This window comes from Manis javanica, chromosome 6 (genome assembly GCF_040802235.1).
Source record: "Manis javanica isolate MJ-LG chromosome 6, MJ_LKY, whole genome shotgun sequence".
NCBI lineage: Eukaryota > Metazoa > Chordata > Mammalia > Pholidota > Manidae > Manis > Manis javanica.
In genome coordinates this window covers 26,665,825-26,682,951 of record NC_133161.1, presented here as the reverse complement: position 1 = coordinate 26,682,951, position 17,127 = coordinate 26,665,825, and the positions used below count along the sequence as shown (strand labels likewise).

The following is a 17,127-nucleotide window of genomic DNA, read 5'->3' as shown; positions in this document are numbered from 1 at the left end:
CTTTGACAAAGAAATATGAACAGGATGGTGTCAGATACCACATCAGATCCTGTTTTCCAGGAACTGACTACCAAAACTTGCTGCTTACACACATGGTCCACATTTTAAGAATAGATAACTTATACAACTATCGGATCAATATACATGTGGAAAGCTTGTTGAGAGGCACCATTCTGGCAGAACCCTACATAACTACAGTTAGGGTAGATAGATAGCCAGACATAAACAGGGAAGGCGGGTGGGCATTTTGGCTACATGGCGATATTCCACACATTCTGGATAAACTGTTCTCATCAGATGTGGAGAGTGAAGCTATAGACAACAGGTTGGCCAACATGGAGGAAAAGTTGACCCAAATGTCACTCTAAAATATGTTATACACTCATTATATAGTAAAAATCATGCCTCTTCACCCCACAACAGTTCTGATGAGAACCAAATATAACCAAAACTCCCCCATGTGACGTGAAGGTGGAGCAAGCCCAAACACCCAGAAGACCCCACCTATTCCCTTTGAAGCCCAACCCCACTTAGTGAATATTCATCTCCCTTTATATAAAAAATCTCCTTCCTTGGTGCAGCATCCTCTGGATCTGTCCACAACCCACTCCTAGGCAAATACTTTTTACTTTTCTCTGAACTGTTGTTTTCCAAGTAAACTCTTAATGCTCATCCGCTTTTGTGTCCATTCTTGAGTTCTTTCTCAAGAGGAGACAGAACCCATCTCTGGTAACACTACCATCATGCCTCCATCACTACCCACCAAATTTCCACTTCCCCACTTCTAGGATTTGTAGAATCTGAATCCTATAAATGATCAGATTTTAGGGTTGCAGAGGGTATTATTAGGACCTACCACCTTGCTGAGTGTGATATTGGGATTTTTAAGAAGCATATGTAAAATCAAAACTAAAAGTATGTTTTTTTAAGTATGTTGGAGACAAAGTGGAGTTGGCCAATGCAGATGCATTAAAGAAAAGCAAAACTTAACCTTACCTAATACAAACTGCATGAATTTACAGATTTTCTCATTAAGTCAGCAGAAGATACCAGTCAATGCCTGGATGCCAGTCAATCCCCAAATGCCAAGTCTGTTCATACCACCTTGGGACTTTCTGGTTCCCCTGGCTCAGCTACCCTTATTCAAATAAAGAAGACCACCACTAGGCAACCTATCACCTGAAAAAGCCAAATAATTTCACCATTTACACCATAAAAACCCTTCAGTCTAGAAGCAACTCAGAACTCATTGTTCCTGTACACAGGGTTTTACTGTCCAATGCGGTACACCCCTAGTTCATGTCCACTAAACTCCTTACATGACTGACAACCAAAGTGTCCTTTCATAGCACTTCAGAATGGCCCCAAGAGTGGGGAACAGCACCTACCTGTTGAGAGCCACAGCCTCCGATGAACCCCAGGGGCTCAGCTATGATGGAGCCTCAGGCCTCCCTAGGTATCATCACACTTAAGGTGCCATCATGACTTTTTATTACTTACTTTAACCCTTAGTTTGCCAGTATCTTATGTGCTTCTTGAGCTTAAGAATAGAAATTGGAAGGCTGGCAATAATTATTGGCTTCTCCCATTTTCACTGACTCAATATCTTAAAGGGTGAAAAAAAACTATGAAATGGCCGCATTTGTGGGCTTTGAGTAGTTAGTATTTTTCTGTGGTTGCTAATTGGTCTGAACTACCCCCATGAGAAAGTTAAGTCTAGATGGATGACTAGAATTGGGGGTTGAAACCCCGAGGGGCCCATTCCTGTTAGTATTCTGGCAGGGCAAGCAATCTGTGAGAATTGGTCAGGGGAGGCAGGTCAGAGCCATACACCAGGAGCCAAAGCCATCAGATATAAATGCAAGGTTCAAAGTGGTAAGAGTGAGTGTTAAAATATGAAACTAAAGCCAAGAATAAGGATAAAAGGTGATCTAGATAGAAGCAGGAAATGAGGAAGGAACAAGTGAAGGCTGCAAACAGCTTTTGGTATTTGCAGCTTGTCTTCATGGGCCAGCAGACGTGAAGCTCATGCTTGGGTCAGCCCATATTAAAGAAACAGAGTTGAAATAGACATTTTTCAAGACACTAGCATGTAAGTGGTTTTTAATAGGTGCAACATATGAAAACAGGTCTACTGACTGTATATTTCAACATATTGCTAAACAATTATTTACACAGGTTACTTTTCAGAATTTTATTTGAAAATAATCATATTGACTTATTCTGTCAGATGGTGATCTGCTTGAAGGCCATGTAGATTCATATTCATTATTCAGTGTGTGTGTGTGTGTGTGTGTGTGTGTGTGTGTGTGTGTGTGTGTGTGTGTGTGAAAGAGAGCAAGGCTGGAGAGCTTTCTCTTTCTGCCTTTATCTCTGTCTATCTATCGAGTATCCCAAGACTGGGAAGAGAGCTTGAGAGAGAGAAATACATAACCCTTCCCATGTTTTCTTCCCTTTAGAGACAGAGGGAGAAAAAGAGAGTTGCACAAGATAGCTGTGTTCTTGGTTGCAATGTGGGGTCACTGCTGTCTCTTCCTTTGTCTGTAACCGCTGCTCCAGTTTGTCGGCACAGCCTCCAGTGGACATGTTAAAGCCAACATTTCATGTACCTGCCTCCCGAGGCACTGACACTCAGTCAGCTCTCTCAGACACCAAGATACTTGGAAGACACTTAACACATTCTTCTGCGGTATCGCCCTCTTTAGCTCAGATTGAGGTGGTAAACCTCAGTGTTTTGGGTTCTACACCCAATTCCAATATTGTGGGAGTGTTTACCACAGAATCAAAAGACAGAATGGTATTCAGCAACCCCCACAAATCAGATTCCAGTCCAAGTTGAGTTCAGGTCACAGACCCCCAGCACTAGGTGAGGAAAATGAGTTGCACAAGAGATCTACTTGGCATACCAAGTACTCTGTTTCCTTGGCAGGGGTCAGCAGGAGGATACCACACCTTGGACATAAGGGCAAAGATTGGCAAATCTATTTTAAAGGATATTTATTAAAGTGTTTCTTTTTGCTAAGGATATACCTTTTAGTACAACTAAGGAAAGATAACTTTTGATCTCCTCATAAATGCTTTCTCATAAGTAAGAGTGGGGGAGACAAGTTTTGTTGCCTGTTTCCTTCCACACCAATAAGGATAGCTCCTCCCCACAACCATTAGTAACATCAGGGTAGTGAGGGTACGACGGACGTCTCCGTGTTCCTGGATTAATTTCCAAGGTTTTCTATTTATTACAATTGCTTCTCTGAGCTGGGAGGAATGCTTCAAGTTTTGGTGAACATGTAAAAAAAAAACAGTTTTATATGAATGTTTTGCCAAGTTTATATGGATTAGCCAATTAAAACTCCATCTAATTATCTGGAAGTAGCTCTGGAATAATCATTAATTAAATAAATTAGTTATTTAAAGAAGAAAAGAAAAACATTTTTCCTAGGGTATGCTTCTTTTAATTAATAGATTTGTTCTTCAAGTCGAGAGACATTAGCATTCACATCTTGCCTCTGCTTTATAGCTAAACATCACTTTCATCATTAAGAGAAGGAAATTATGACTAGCACTCAACAATAGGAATATTGCCTGCAAAAAGGAGTGTTTATCTCATTAAGGCTTTCAAAATGACTCCTGAGATGATGGTAAATCATTTTACATTCCAGGAAGAGAAGAGACAACGGTAACTATAGTTACCAAGTGCATCAGGGACCCCTGCTTTCTAGAACAGCCGCCAGACGAAGTATTTATTCAAGGAAGTTGTCATGTGAACATTCTTAGGGGCAGTAGGTTAGAAAAGACTTTAAATGCACCTGTCAGAGACATTTTAATATGTAACATTTTTTATTTTCATTTTTAAAATATAAAATATTACGTACTTTGAAAACATCTTTTAAGATACATCCTTCCTTGAGTTGTCCAGGACGAAAACCATTAGATGGCCTTAGTCCTTATACAACAGCTATTTGTTTTCCATACCTCACATGCCCAGGATGGTATGCTCATAGATGACCTTGACTTGGTTAGTATTTCTGACTGGGAGGAAGGAATTCTTACTGTTTCAGGTGGCAGAGAGCAAAGTGCTCAGCTCACCTTGCCTCTTCCTCCACTGGCCTCATGGGGATGTAAAATTGCAGTGTGCCAGGTCACTTCTGGAAGTGATCCTAGTATCCCTGGGGCTGTGCTATAGGCTATATTCTGGGTTCTATATATTGGTACTCAATATATTTGGCTTATTCAGAATGTATAAGAACATAGGATCTAAAATCGAGTACCTGGATTTGAATACTGGGGATTTGAATACTTCATTACTAGAACTGTGAGCATGACCAGGTTACTTAATCTCTCCAAAACTCCATTTCTTCTTCTGTAAAATGGAGAAACAGTAGGATCTTCCTCATAGGTCAGTTTTGAGGAGTAAATGAGATAAATCAAATATAGCACAAAGTATAGAAATAGCACTCAATAAATGTTATCTATTATTATTGTTAATAATGTTGTTACAAATGCATATCATAGCATTCAGAAGGTCAAATTACATTAAAGAAGATATTCATGAATTTATTTAAACTGCTGCCTTCCCTGTATCAGGTATCACCTTTTTCTGGCGCATTTGGCAAATGGGGGTTGTCTTATGTCCTCTATTAAGTCACCCTCTTAGCACCCTGTGTCCTCTCCTGGGCTTCCCTTGCTTCACTGAGACTACTGTCCTTCTCAGTGCACTGTTAATGCCACAGCCTGGACAAGACTCATTTAACTCCCCATCATGTAACTGTCCCCAGTGTTAATGCACAGGCTACAGAAGTGTCTCAGAAATGAGGAGGGTAAATTAAATAAACTAGAACAGTGGAGAAAAATTTTAAATTGCACGGTACATAGAAGGATGCCCACAATCCATGGAAAAAGAAAGTCACTTCTTTTCACACATCACCCCTCTGTAGCGACAATCCAGCTATTATCCCTGCTTCTCTGACTTAGCAGCCGCCTTTCCTCCTGCTCCTTGACGAATGTCTCTTCCTTACACTTTCACAGAGCTAGCATCTACTGTATCTACCACCCTGTAGAAAAACATCACTCCTTCCCCACCACAGGGGTTGTTATTCTTAAGGATCCATCTCCATTTTCTAATATTATTCATAGAACATAACATACTCTGACACTTTCCCCATATTTAGTTATTCAATTTGGAATCACAAACCGAGGACAAGCTGGTAGCTTTGCACACAGACAGCAGAACAATCTAGGTGGGGCTTACCTCTCTAAGTCTTAGTATCTTCCAAGATTTCTCTACCAGTGTTAGGAGAAGATAAGCTTCCTCATTCTTCTGAGATAATCAACAAGAAACTGTTCTTTAAACACACACATGCAGGCACCCCTCCAAAGGATGTGGGGGAATCAGAGGTACTACAAATTGAAGAAAGTATTTTCCTAAAAAAAAAAAAAAGTACAATGTCCTTAACCCCCAAAGATGACAGCCTATATTATTATACATAGCAGCAGAGGTCCCTTTTGTTCATATATTTGCATATATACATGTGATATATAATGTGAACATATATATTTTGCCCATATATATTGCATATAATCTGGATTATCTCAGGCTGTTCATCCTGGTGTGGTTCCTGCTCCATTTGGAGAATTCAGTTATCCCTACTGCCTTAGCCAGAGAGGTGGGGAAACTAAGGAAATATACTATACATAAGGGTGCCATTGCTTCTGGGGCTAGAGCCAATACAAGTCCTAATCTATGGGAAGACCTTCATTTTTGGCCAAATTATTGAATTATCTTATTAATGTAATAAATTTCAGTTGATTATTTTAGATGTTCTAGTTATAAATAATAGTACTGTAAATTATGAAAATACAGGTGTTTCTTATCTAATATTTATGCCTCAATTTTCATGATTAAATTCTTAGAGGGAGCAGTCTTATATATACTTTTAAATTATTGATGCTATTAGAAAAAGAAGGGCTCAAATATTAGTCAAAACTATTTGGTTTTTGAAAATGAACACTAGTCAAACACAAATCGAGTATAGATTCCAAATCACACACACATACAAAAGAAGAATAAAATAAATCTATTCAGTGAAGCAAAAATTAGGACAAAAAAATATGAATATGGTGAAGAAAGCACAATAAAAAGTAAGTAAGACTTCTGCTTCTGGACTGAACAGAACAACTGGTGTAAGCATAGTTGCCACTCAGGCTATAAGAAAAAACTCATAAAACCATAGAAAATATATGAAGTGACTGTTTTCAGGTATTGGATAATAGACAGTACAAGACTATGATTCTTCAGAGAAGAAAAACACACAGGGAGAGCCCCACGATAGCCCTAGGATTCTGCCTGGAGGTACTCTGCTACTTTGGCTCGGGGAAGTGAACTCTGAGGCGTGGCAGAGGTAAAGGTGGCAGAGATTGGAGTTCCAGGTTGCTGTAGGGGTTAGAATTTAGAGGGAAGCTACCAGAATATACCACGAGCTATGTTGGTGGAGAACAGGCAGAAGTCTGCATAGAGATTAAATGGGGGCCATCAGGCTTGACTGAATATGCCCAAAATGAGACTGAGAAACTTAGCAGAGATTGTCCGCCACAGGGCTGAGAACTTCTGGTTCAACAGATTCTGAAAAGGCACGTTCCAAGTGGTTATTTCCAAGTTGAGCACAAAGCGGATATTATTAAAAATACCCTCATGCTTCCTAACCAGAAAATATAAACAAGCATCAGAGGCTACTAGACAGAGTAATTAAATGAGATTGGACTTAAACTGGGAAAAGAACCCAGAGTCCAAGGATAATACTACACATAAAGAGCATCGCTGAGTTTCTTTAAACTTGTTTTGAGATTCATTTCCTAGTTGGTTATGTATAAAATGTAGATCTTAATTTTAGGTATTTTGAGCCAATAAATATTACAGTAGATTTGTGACTCATTTCTCATTTGTGTGGGTCACTTCTGTTCTTCATTTTGCTAGGCTATTAAAGCAAGAAAAACCAAAGAGATCAATACTTACAAGCCCTGGTTTCCTCATACGTAACCTGGAGACCAATATGTGTGGACTCCAAACATGAAAGGTATTAAATAAATACATTTTGGTTATTTAGATTCATACTCCTGAAAGAAGCTATAAACTACATTTGAAACAGAATTTTATTAATTTTCCTGATTAACTCATTCAACAAATGATTTTTTTCCATATCAATATATGGCAGGTACTTTTTTGGGCACAGGAATTAAAGAGTGAACAAAACTAACAAAAACCTTTGCCTTCATGGAGCTTGCATATAATCACAGTGTTATTAAGTCAATACAACCTAGATGACTGAGTTGGCTTATTTTCTTTTTTTCCTGGTTAATATTTTTATGAATAAGTTACCCTTTTCATTTTTTTAAGTTGGTTTGGCCTCATTCCTTATCTTAGTGGTTTAGACTGTATAATGGTTTAAACATGTATGATATACTTGAAAGTTTGTACACACTGGGAATCTATTCTAGAGAAATAATTCAAAATGGATACAAGTATTTCACCAAAGGACATTTATTGTATTTTTATTCAAACATGCTTTATATTTTAAATTACATTTATTCACATTTAAAGCTTTCTATAATGATTGTTAGTGCTTTTTTAGAAAAAATATTACTTTTAATTTTTAAATATAATTCCTTGTATTATCTGTAGAAAATTAGGTCATAAACCCAAAACTTCCTTTTAAAATAATATTTTATGGAACCTGAAAGTTAACAGGTATAGCTGTAATCTAAGCAAATTGTGCAATTAGTTGGGGCCTCTTTGGCTGAAAAATTAGGACATTTCTTAAAGGAATGAACTGGAGAAAAACCATTTAGTGAAATATTCCTTGAGTAATCAAGCTTTAACTTAGTCTTCTCTGATGTGCATTACAATATATTTTTATAAGAAAGAACAGTAATCTGTAGAAAGCAAGCTTTCTGTTGCTTAGACTGAAATGCTGTTACATCAGCGACTACTGTCCTCAGTTTAAGAATTGCCCTGTATGAATAATCCCATCCTTCACAATTAACACTCTCCCAAAAGGGACTGCTAAAGAACATTTTAAAAAATGAAGTCAGGTAAGTACAAAGATACAGATTCACACATCCTATCTAACTGTTGGCAGAAATTTAAACTGCTATTGAAAATTAGGCTATTTGTAGATGTAGATCTCTTTAAAAAAAAAATTTCACAGAAAGGCTTAGCCATTGAAATCTGTCAACACTAGGACATGAAGTCAGTCTTTCCTGAGTCCCTTGTTGTGAGTGCACTGCTCTGTGAGTTGTTATGCAATAGGTTTGAGAGGAATAATACATGAAGAAGTAACAAAATACACCATGTTTCTCAGTGCCCAGAAATGTGGACATTGGTAACTAGAAATACTTGGGTTTTTTAAATTTCTTCTAAGTAATGTTAGATTGAAGAAAATTTTCTCTAATTTTCATTTCAGTTTTGAGTTTCCTTCACTGGTTGCTAATATCTGGATTTTTTTTTTTAATGGACGAAACCCCATTTCTTTTGCAATGGTAAATTAAGCTCTAATTATGGGTATAGCCACTGATTTCATCAGTACAAATAATTGCTAATGTAGTGGAAAAAGCTAATATCTGGAAATGTCTTTTAGGATTATGATTCTATAAATCTAAAGCCTTTTAAATTCTTACCTCATGTTAGAGTATGTTCTCTCTATATTTTGTATTCAACAGGTATTTCCTGAACATTTACTATGTCTGGGCATGGCAGTAGGCACTTGAAATTTGGGAAGTAGGCAAAATATACGCCCTTTGGGAAATTGATTAAAATAAGCAAATTACAGATATGTTTTGATATGTTTTAGAGGAAACAAATGGGGAGTTTAGTAGAGAATAATAGGGAAGGAGAGAATCTATTTTTGATGAAGGAGTCAAAGTGGTGAAATTAAGCTGAGACTTGAAATCTGAGACAGAGCCAGGGGAGTGAGAATGGGTGGAAGGAAGGAAGGCAAAGAATGAAAACTGTTTCATTCAGGAGTTTTGTTCTACATGGAAGCCCCTTATGCCAATGGGACCCTCTCACCCTGTTCTCTGTGCCCTGTTGTCCAGAGACAGACGCTGATATGCAGGCCTCTATTCTTCATGCAGACCTCACCCCATTCCCCTAGGCCCTGAGAATAAACACAGGTTTTCATCCAGGCACGTCAGCACATCAGTAGATGAAGAGATAAGACTCAAAAGTGGGGTGGCCCGTGCTGGAGTGACATCACCCAGTGCCCTCAGCGCCAAGCCTTAGCCTCTGCCCAATCCCTGATCTGTTTCCTCTGCTTGCTCCTGGGACCAGCCTTTAATTTCTTCAAGTGAACTTTAGGAATGGGAGGTTCTGAGTTCGGAACCCTTCCTCTGGCCAAAGGTACACATATATCCTAACTTATTTTCTTCATGCCTACAAACTACTTAGACCACCAAAAACACCAGCTTTAAATCTAATTACAACAAATATCAATAATATAAAACCACCATATGATGTGTCAGATTTTTCATGCACCGATCCGCAGCTGAATCATTTCAAATCAATATTCTAGAGAAAGAGAATATTCTGAACAGTCTTTGAAGATTTGCAATAATGTAACTAACCAATAAACAGCATTTTATTGGCTGTCCCCTCAGGCATGAATCTCTCCTAGTATATGACTTCTACTTCTAATGTGCCATAATGGTGCCAGTGTAAGCTGAAATGAACTCCCAAAAGGATACACTGATATCCTAATCCCAGTACCTGTAGATGTGACTTTATTTGGAAATGGTGTCTTTGCAGATGTAATCACATTAAAATGATGTCATACCAGATTAGGGTGGGACCTAATCCACAGACTGGTATCCTCGTAAGAAGAGAGAAGATTAGACAAAAAGACACACCAGGAAGAAGGTCACATGAAGATGGAGACAGAAAACAGAGTTATGTGTCTACAAGGCAAGGAACACCACGGACTACTGGCACCCACCGGAAGCAAGGACAGGAAGAGGCATGGAACAGATACTCTCTCAGAGCCTCCAGAGAAAACCAACTCCACTGACAATTTGATTTTGGACTTCTGGCTCCGGAACCATGATTGAGTAAGTTTTCGTTGTTTGAAGTCATTCTATTTGTAGTACTTGTTATGGAAGGCCTAGGAAACTACAACAGGTGCCAGTGGTTTATATAAGGGGAAGACCATACAGATTATTTTCTCTATTGGAATATGTAGAATGTTATTGCTAAGAAGAGAGAAGAAAAAAATGTAACAAAATAGGTGTGTTGTACTTCATGGGAAGGCTAAAACCAGCAGAGTCCTTTCAGTTCTTGAAATTCTATTGTTCTCTGATTCTCACGCCAGAAAAGTTGTGGAGTCAAGCAATTATCCATACAACTGATACTCATAAGATCCAACTTACTAACATAAGAACCCTCCAAAATGTGGCAGGCTAGCCTTACAGTCTGAGCTGGGAGCCTTCATTTGTGCTCTTTGGTGAAAGTTATATTGATATTTCTTTTTATCAAAGAAGAATAATTCTGGCCTAAATTATCCATTGGGCTTATCAAAATTGAGATCAACAAAATTGTATGTTTTACATACACATGGCTTTAGTGTTCATATAATTGTGTTTATTCAGAAGCTAAATACTTAAAATCCTTCACACCAAGGAAACTTCATTTCTCTTTTGGAATACATGTATTTCTAGTATAACTTTTTTAGACAAAGGAAAACAGCATAGATCTTTTGGACAATTGTATTTTAGCCTTGAACCAAATAAAAATGACTCTAGTATTTTGCTGGAGAGACATGCTCCTACAAAGCAGAAAAGGAAAAACAATAAAAAATAGTTTAAAAACAAAGAACTTATTTAAACAAACATAAACAAAGCAAAACAGAAAAGGTCTCACCTCCAACCAACACCACAGAAAATGTCAACATTGCAGAAAATGTTAAAAGACAAAAACTTAAACCTTTTTTAAATCCTATTCACTTCCCATACACTTTAAGAATCTCTCCTTTTTAAATAAAAATGTGTTTCCTTTTTTTCATTGCAGGGAAGAACATAAATCAATCTAGCACTGCCCTATGAAACCTAGATTGCACTCCACAGAAGGGACAGAGGCATGAAAGGATCCTCCTCTTCCCAGTGCTGCCTTCCCTTCGAGGGCCTTAGGGTGTCAATAATGGAGAACACTTACAATCCGAGGCCATTCAAGAGAGAACAAATGGACCTGGATTTCAAGTCCACCCTTCCCTGTGCCCTGAGCAACAGAGAGAGTGGAAGAGCTGCCATTTGCACAGGCCCCCAAGTGCCCTTGCCATTGTGTCATCTAAGTTTGCAGCCACCTCAGCAGAATGGTCCAGGGCTGACCTTGGGGAGCAAGTGTGTGGGAGCCAATATGGCTTTTTTACTCATAAGTCATGGCACCTTGGCAAGGTGCTCAACCTCCAAAGCCTTAGATTTCTCACCTGTTGAGCAGGATAATAATATTCCATATTTCATAGGGCTTTGCGAAAGGGAATAAAATAATCCAAATATCTGGCATTTAGGAAGAGGGAACTCAACAAACCACATATATATTGTTAATCTATATAAATTTAGGATATGGAAAATGAGAGAGGTCTAAATTTTCCTTGTGGGTCTCTTCTCTAAGCATGTTCATATGTTTGTTACCCACCCCATCTATTTTGTTCTTATATTACACAGCTGCAGTTCCAGTTATGAGGTGGTATACCCTTAATGGAAAAAAAATGGTTGTTTGGCTCAGCTACTTAGGTTGAGAGAATTTGCTTTCCAGTTTCTAACGAGCCATGAGAGACATTCAGGCCTTGGCTTTGATGCTGTATCAGTGGCCTGGAGAAGTCAGCATCGTGAGTGAGGAGAGACTGAGTTAGAGACACAACACAAGCGGGAGTCTCCATGTGTGCTCACGAACAGACAGACAGGTGTCCTCTCTGCCAAAACTGGTCCTTTTCTACCCAGAGCCAAAAATCTCAGGCTACTGCTCCCTTAGGCTCTAAGCTTAAAGGTGTGTACTGAACTGCGGCTACATCAAGTGCCTGCTCACAGCGTGCCTGATACAAAGGAGGGAAGTTGATTCTGGCGTCCTTCCTTAAATGCCAGTCGGCGTGGCAACAATCTTGGAATGGAGCTGTTGGGTCAGGTACCAATGTTCCTCAGCACAAAGAGTCCCCTGAATATCTAATCCATTAGATCTATGTGAAGGCATCGACTATATAAGAGTTTCTTATATTAAATCACAGAACTATAGAGCCGGTTACTACTATGGGTAACTAGGGCTTAACTTCATTGGGAACCCTTGACAAACCATGTAGAACACACCTCAGGATCGGTATTTAAAATAATAGCCTACATGACATCACCAAGAGAGATGGAAATGGGGATATGTGGAGATGTGGGACAGTAAGTGTTGCCAGGAAGGAACTAGGATATCAAAGGAAGTGAGGTGGGCAGAGGAGAGGTGGTGGTCTCAGAAGGATATTTAAAACTGAAATTGTAGAGAGTTGTGTTGCAGTTCTCATGTTAGCCCTCTTACTGCAAGAAAGTTTCTTCCCCTCTCCTGATGAGAAAAGGAAGCTCAATTAAAGTAACCACTGGCCCCTCTCTGTATCTTAATTCACTCTACCCCTGTGCTAGTTAAATGGTTTATATAAATTGTAAATTTGGAAGAACAGTACAAGCCTGACTTAGCTCTACCCTTTTTCCTTTCCTTCCAGAAAACCCAGTTGTCCTCTGCCCTCTGTGCTGTAAGGGATGCAGGGCTACCGCACGGTGGGAGGAAAGAGAGGAAGACAGGCTTTCTGCTGGCGACCACACAGGAAGTCTGCCTAACTCTCGGGTTCAAAACTGGACGTGCATGTGGCTAATGAACATAAAATTCCCTGTGGGAACTGGGGGAGGGAACTGTTCTAAGAATTTGAAATCCAAAGGTGACCTTATTCTAGAATATAAGCATCTTTGAGGTGGTAAAATCATCAGTTAAAGAAAAACTTTTTTTAATTAAGGAGAACAAGCGTAAGAGTCAAGTGTAAGTGAACCTAGAAACCACATAGGAAAGAACCTTCTCTTAGTTACTAATCTAAAGGGATATGCAATACTCTACTGAAGCTGAAAGGTAGGAAAGAGTATCTATCAAAACAATCAAATTAAACAAAAACTATCAAAACAATCATGATCGCATCATTTAGGATCTAACATGCTTGCAAGTTCTGGGAGAACAATGTTTTTAGAGTAAAACAAAGACCCCAGTTATACCTTTGCCACTTGCTTGTAAGCTCCTCGAAACCTCATTTTCTCATCTATAAAATGGAGCACTAATACCAAACTTGCCAGGACATTATGAAGATTAGAAATTTCTATCTCACTAGAGATAGAAAATTTGTACAAAGAATAAATTTTAACTAGATTGCAGAAGCAACCATGAAAAAAATAAATATTTGCAGCACCCTATGTTTACAAGGTAATCATATAATAAATGGAAGCTGGGAGAAGATGACTCCTTATGAAATGGAAGAAGTGACGAGAAGGGACTGAAAATGATTATGCTGTGATTTAAAACTATGTCAGGAAAAGAGAAATATTGGAAACTTGCCTCGATTGTATATCATTTGCTTCCTCTGATTGTTCAAAACAGAAGCATGTTTCGTTCAGTCCCGGAAACATACATCAGCTTCATGTGGACAATGTGGAGAAAGTGGGGCCTCCTGAAGGAGGAGGAGGCTGGTGTTTGTGGCCCTTGATAGATAAGTGTCGAGGAGTTAATTTAACCTAAGAGTTCTCAGGTTAGAGCAGATCTGAGGATATACCTAGCATTAGTTTAAAATCTAAATACGACAAAATACGAAGTCCGTCTCAACATTTCATTTTTATTTTCTGACTCTTTATTAACAGGTATCCCTAACTTAATCTTCACTGAAAAAATATTCATGAGCCTATAAAGATCTTTTCAAGTGCACTCAGCTAAATCAAAGCAAGTCAATTCCAATCTTTGATAATCCCCATATCCTAATATTTTTCCATTTTAAAAAATCTAAATTAGATGCTTCAATAACATACTGAGACAAAATGTTAACCAGTATGGCAAGCATGTATAAAATTAATATTGCAATAAAATCAAGAAGAATATTGATTGCATGCCAAATAAGTGCACAGATCTTGGCACAAGAGATTCAGCCCATGGACCCTTCTTTCGGTTTCTCCTTGATACTGAAGGGAAGACACAATTCCAAACCAATCTGTTGAAGCCTCAAAGACTGAATGGAGAACTGTGGCAAATTACATCAGAGACAGGCTGGTGTAGCATACACAGAATGGACTCTCCTGTAGTGTCTTGGGCCCTAATAATAGTTCCATTTTTCAGGTTTTTTTGGTAAGTTGTCTACTCACTCTATACTTCAGTATCCTGATCTGAAAGATGGACAGATTAAACATCAGAGAGAGAAAATTCATAAAAAGAATAAATTTTAACTAGGTTGCAGAAGCAACCATGAAAAAAATAAACTTGTGAAGTGTTCACCTCATGCCATAAAGAGGACATATTATGAAGAGAATTGGTTTGACTCATGTTGTCCCTATCTGTCATGTAACAGCTTAAAAGGCTTCCCACTCTCAATGTTTTCTTGCCACGGCATGTTTTTTTATTGGCTTGTTTTCTACTCTACTGATATTATTTGGTTTATATAACATATATATATAATAAGTATGTATTACAGAAAAGACATTTATTTTCTATCAAACTAGAGAAGAAAGCTCACCAGATACATTTAGTTTTTCTCTAGGTAATCTCTAAAGTTTACTTAAGTAAACCTTATCTCCACATTTATTTTAGTTAATCTCTATTCAGGGATTTTCTCTGAGAACATGACCACAGCTTCTCCCAAGGATACCATCACTGACTATCAGTTATAAAGCAAACGCTTTTGAGTTTGCTCAAATTGTACACTTACATAACCATTTTATTCCAAGGACACCTGAAACCTTTGCTGACATATGCAAGCACTAAACAAACAACATATGAACATTCAGATTGACCTAAAAGATAAATGGGAATACTTTTTCTTTACAAAGGAATTGCTATAGGATTTCTTCTGCCAACTCTGATGCATATCATCAAACATAATTTTTTTTAAATTGTTAGTTACCATATATAAGTTCCATCTGTGAGGACTGGTAGAGAATGACTAACTGCTCCCAAGGAATCTATAATTGAGGTGGTATAAACAACTAACTACAACTCAGAAATTTTAAACCGATTGTAAATAGGGGTTCAAGCAACACATTATAAATGTGGAGAGAAGAGAATAATACATCTGCTTGAAACATTACTGAGGATTTGGGAATTATCATTTCAACTGAGCATTAACATACCAGAAATATTTTAATAAATGGTGCAACAGACTGTCTTGGTGGACTGCTTAGATCCCCTGCCATACCTTTTACTGGTTTGGTTGATATGTCCAAACTCCAGTTGTTGTGAGGTGCTTTAGCTAATAGTTCACACCTCCAGTCTTCTCTGGAAGAGTACCTGTGAGCAAATGAAGCTATCTTGGTGCCATTTACTCTATTGCCAATGGCTAATAATTGATAGGATGGGAGTACAAAAGGCCCACTCCCTTGTCTCAAGCTAGGACAGAGTTTGTTTCTGGAATTTATGTTCCAGAATTTCCCATTATATCATGACGATACTAGAATCTTCCTGAAATTACCAGGGATTCAACTCTTCTATAGCTCTTTCCTCTTCTCTGTACTATTTCCCTTACTCAGATTTTACTCTGAAAATGATCTACCAGTTGTAACCAAGGAACTATACATGGGAGGGACGCCACAGTGCCAGACCAAGAATGTCAAAGCGTAAAGCTGGATAAAGTGGAGTTTATCAATCTGCGGGCATTCTGTGAGACAGAATCTAATGTCCTAGCAAAAGCCCCAGTCCTGAAGCACTGCTGGGAAGGCTTAAACACTTAGGAAAGTTTTGGCTACCATTAATGAAAAGCAATGCCAGAACTGTGCTGCTAAAGTATGGAAAGGGATAGGCCTCAGGGGAGTGGCTTGCTAGATGGATCTATTATCTAAGTCCCCAAAACTCACAATAGACTGGGTTTCTCTTGGAAATCTGAGAGTACTCTCTACTTGGTGGCCCTGGATACTGGCCTGGCAGCCAGGAGGGAAGGTGACAGCAGATCCTGAGGGCAGCAAGCTTGTCCTGTAGGGTGGATTATTTCCAGGGTGCATTTCACAGGGATGCCTAGTGATGTGGCCAGATGGATGGAGTTTGAGATACACTATAGATCTGTTCTCCTTTTAAAAATAAAAACATATGGAAAAAGAGAAGAAAAAGAAAAGAAAGGAATTTAAATCTTTCCAGGAAAATCAGTGAGCCTGGAAAATGATTCTGAAATAATAAAAACACCCCGTTTTCCTTAACGAAAAGCAGCCCAATTGAGAGGTTTTGTGAGGGCCAGATAAAGACCTGCATCATCTATTCCCTTCCCTGTTCAGCCCAGCAACCTTGGAGTAGGAGACGAGGGGCTTAGCATCTAAACACAAGACTCTGGAAGCAGTGCAGGGCAGAAATGCTACGTGACTGCAAAAGCTTTCCCATCAGGAGGGAAAACACTGTAGGTGGCACTGAGTGTGCCAGAACAAGAGCAGTTACAGCACAGGGATTATAGCCGCAAGGATCAATACTTCTGTTATTTTGTCACAGAAGGAGCATGTGGAGTCATTGCACATGGTGTGCTGGGAACATAAAGGTGGCTCCAGAGAAAGGTGTTCTGAAGCCATGAAAAATAGGGCCCTCCTCCCGGCAACATCTGTCACCTTTGCATACACCCAAAATGTTATTATTACTGCTTTTTTAAGAATGCATTTTAGATTTTCATTTTAGGCAAGATGTCACACACACATCGCTCATCAGCCCTGCTACAGCATTTGCTGAGACATATGGGAAGAGGAGTGAGAAGCAAGATAACATTGGAAAAAGGGAGAAAAGAGCAGAGCCAAGATTGGTTCTCATTGTTAACCAGAGTTCACCCAAAATGGAATCCTGGTAGCAAGAATGTTTGCAAAATAAAAGAACTCTTTGTTGTCCTTTTAACATAAATCTCTTCA

At 38.7% G+C, this 17,127-nt stretch overlaps 1 protein-coding gene across 1 annotated transcript in view; it reads right to left on the bottom strand.

Annotated features, from left to right (window-relative positions):
- Nucleotides 1–5,090: 5,090 nt before the first annotated feature.
- IQUB (IQ motif and ubiquitin domain containing) overlaps nucleotides 5,091–17,127 on the bottom strand; it is a 114,495-nt gene continuing 102,458 nt past the window's right edge. Inside the window, exon 13 of the mRNA XM_073238502.1 lies at nucleotides 5,091–5,421. Within this exon, the coding sequence (XP_073094603.1) occupies nucleotides 5,398–5,421 (24 nt within the window). The 3' untranslated portion in view covers nucleotides 5,091–5,397. The remainder of the gene's footprint in view (nucleotides 5,422–17,127) is intronic.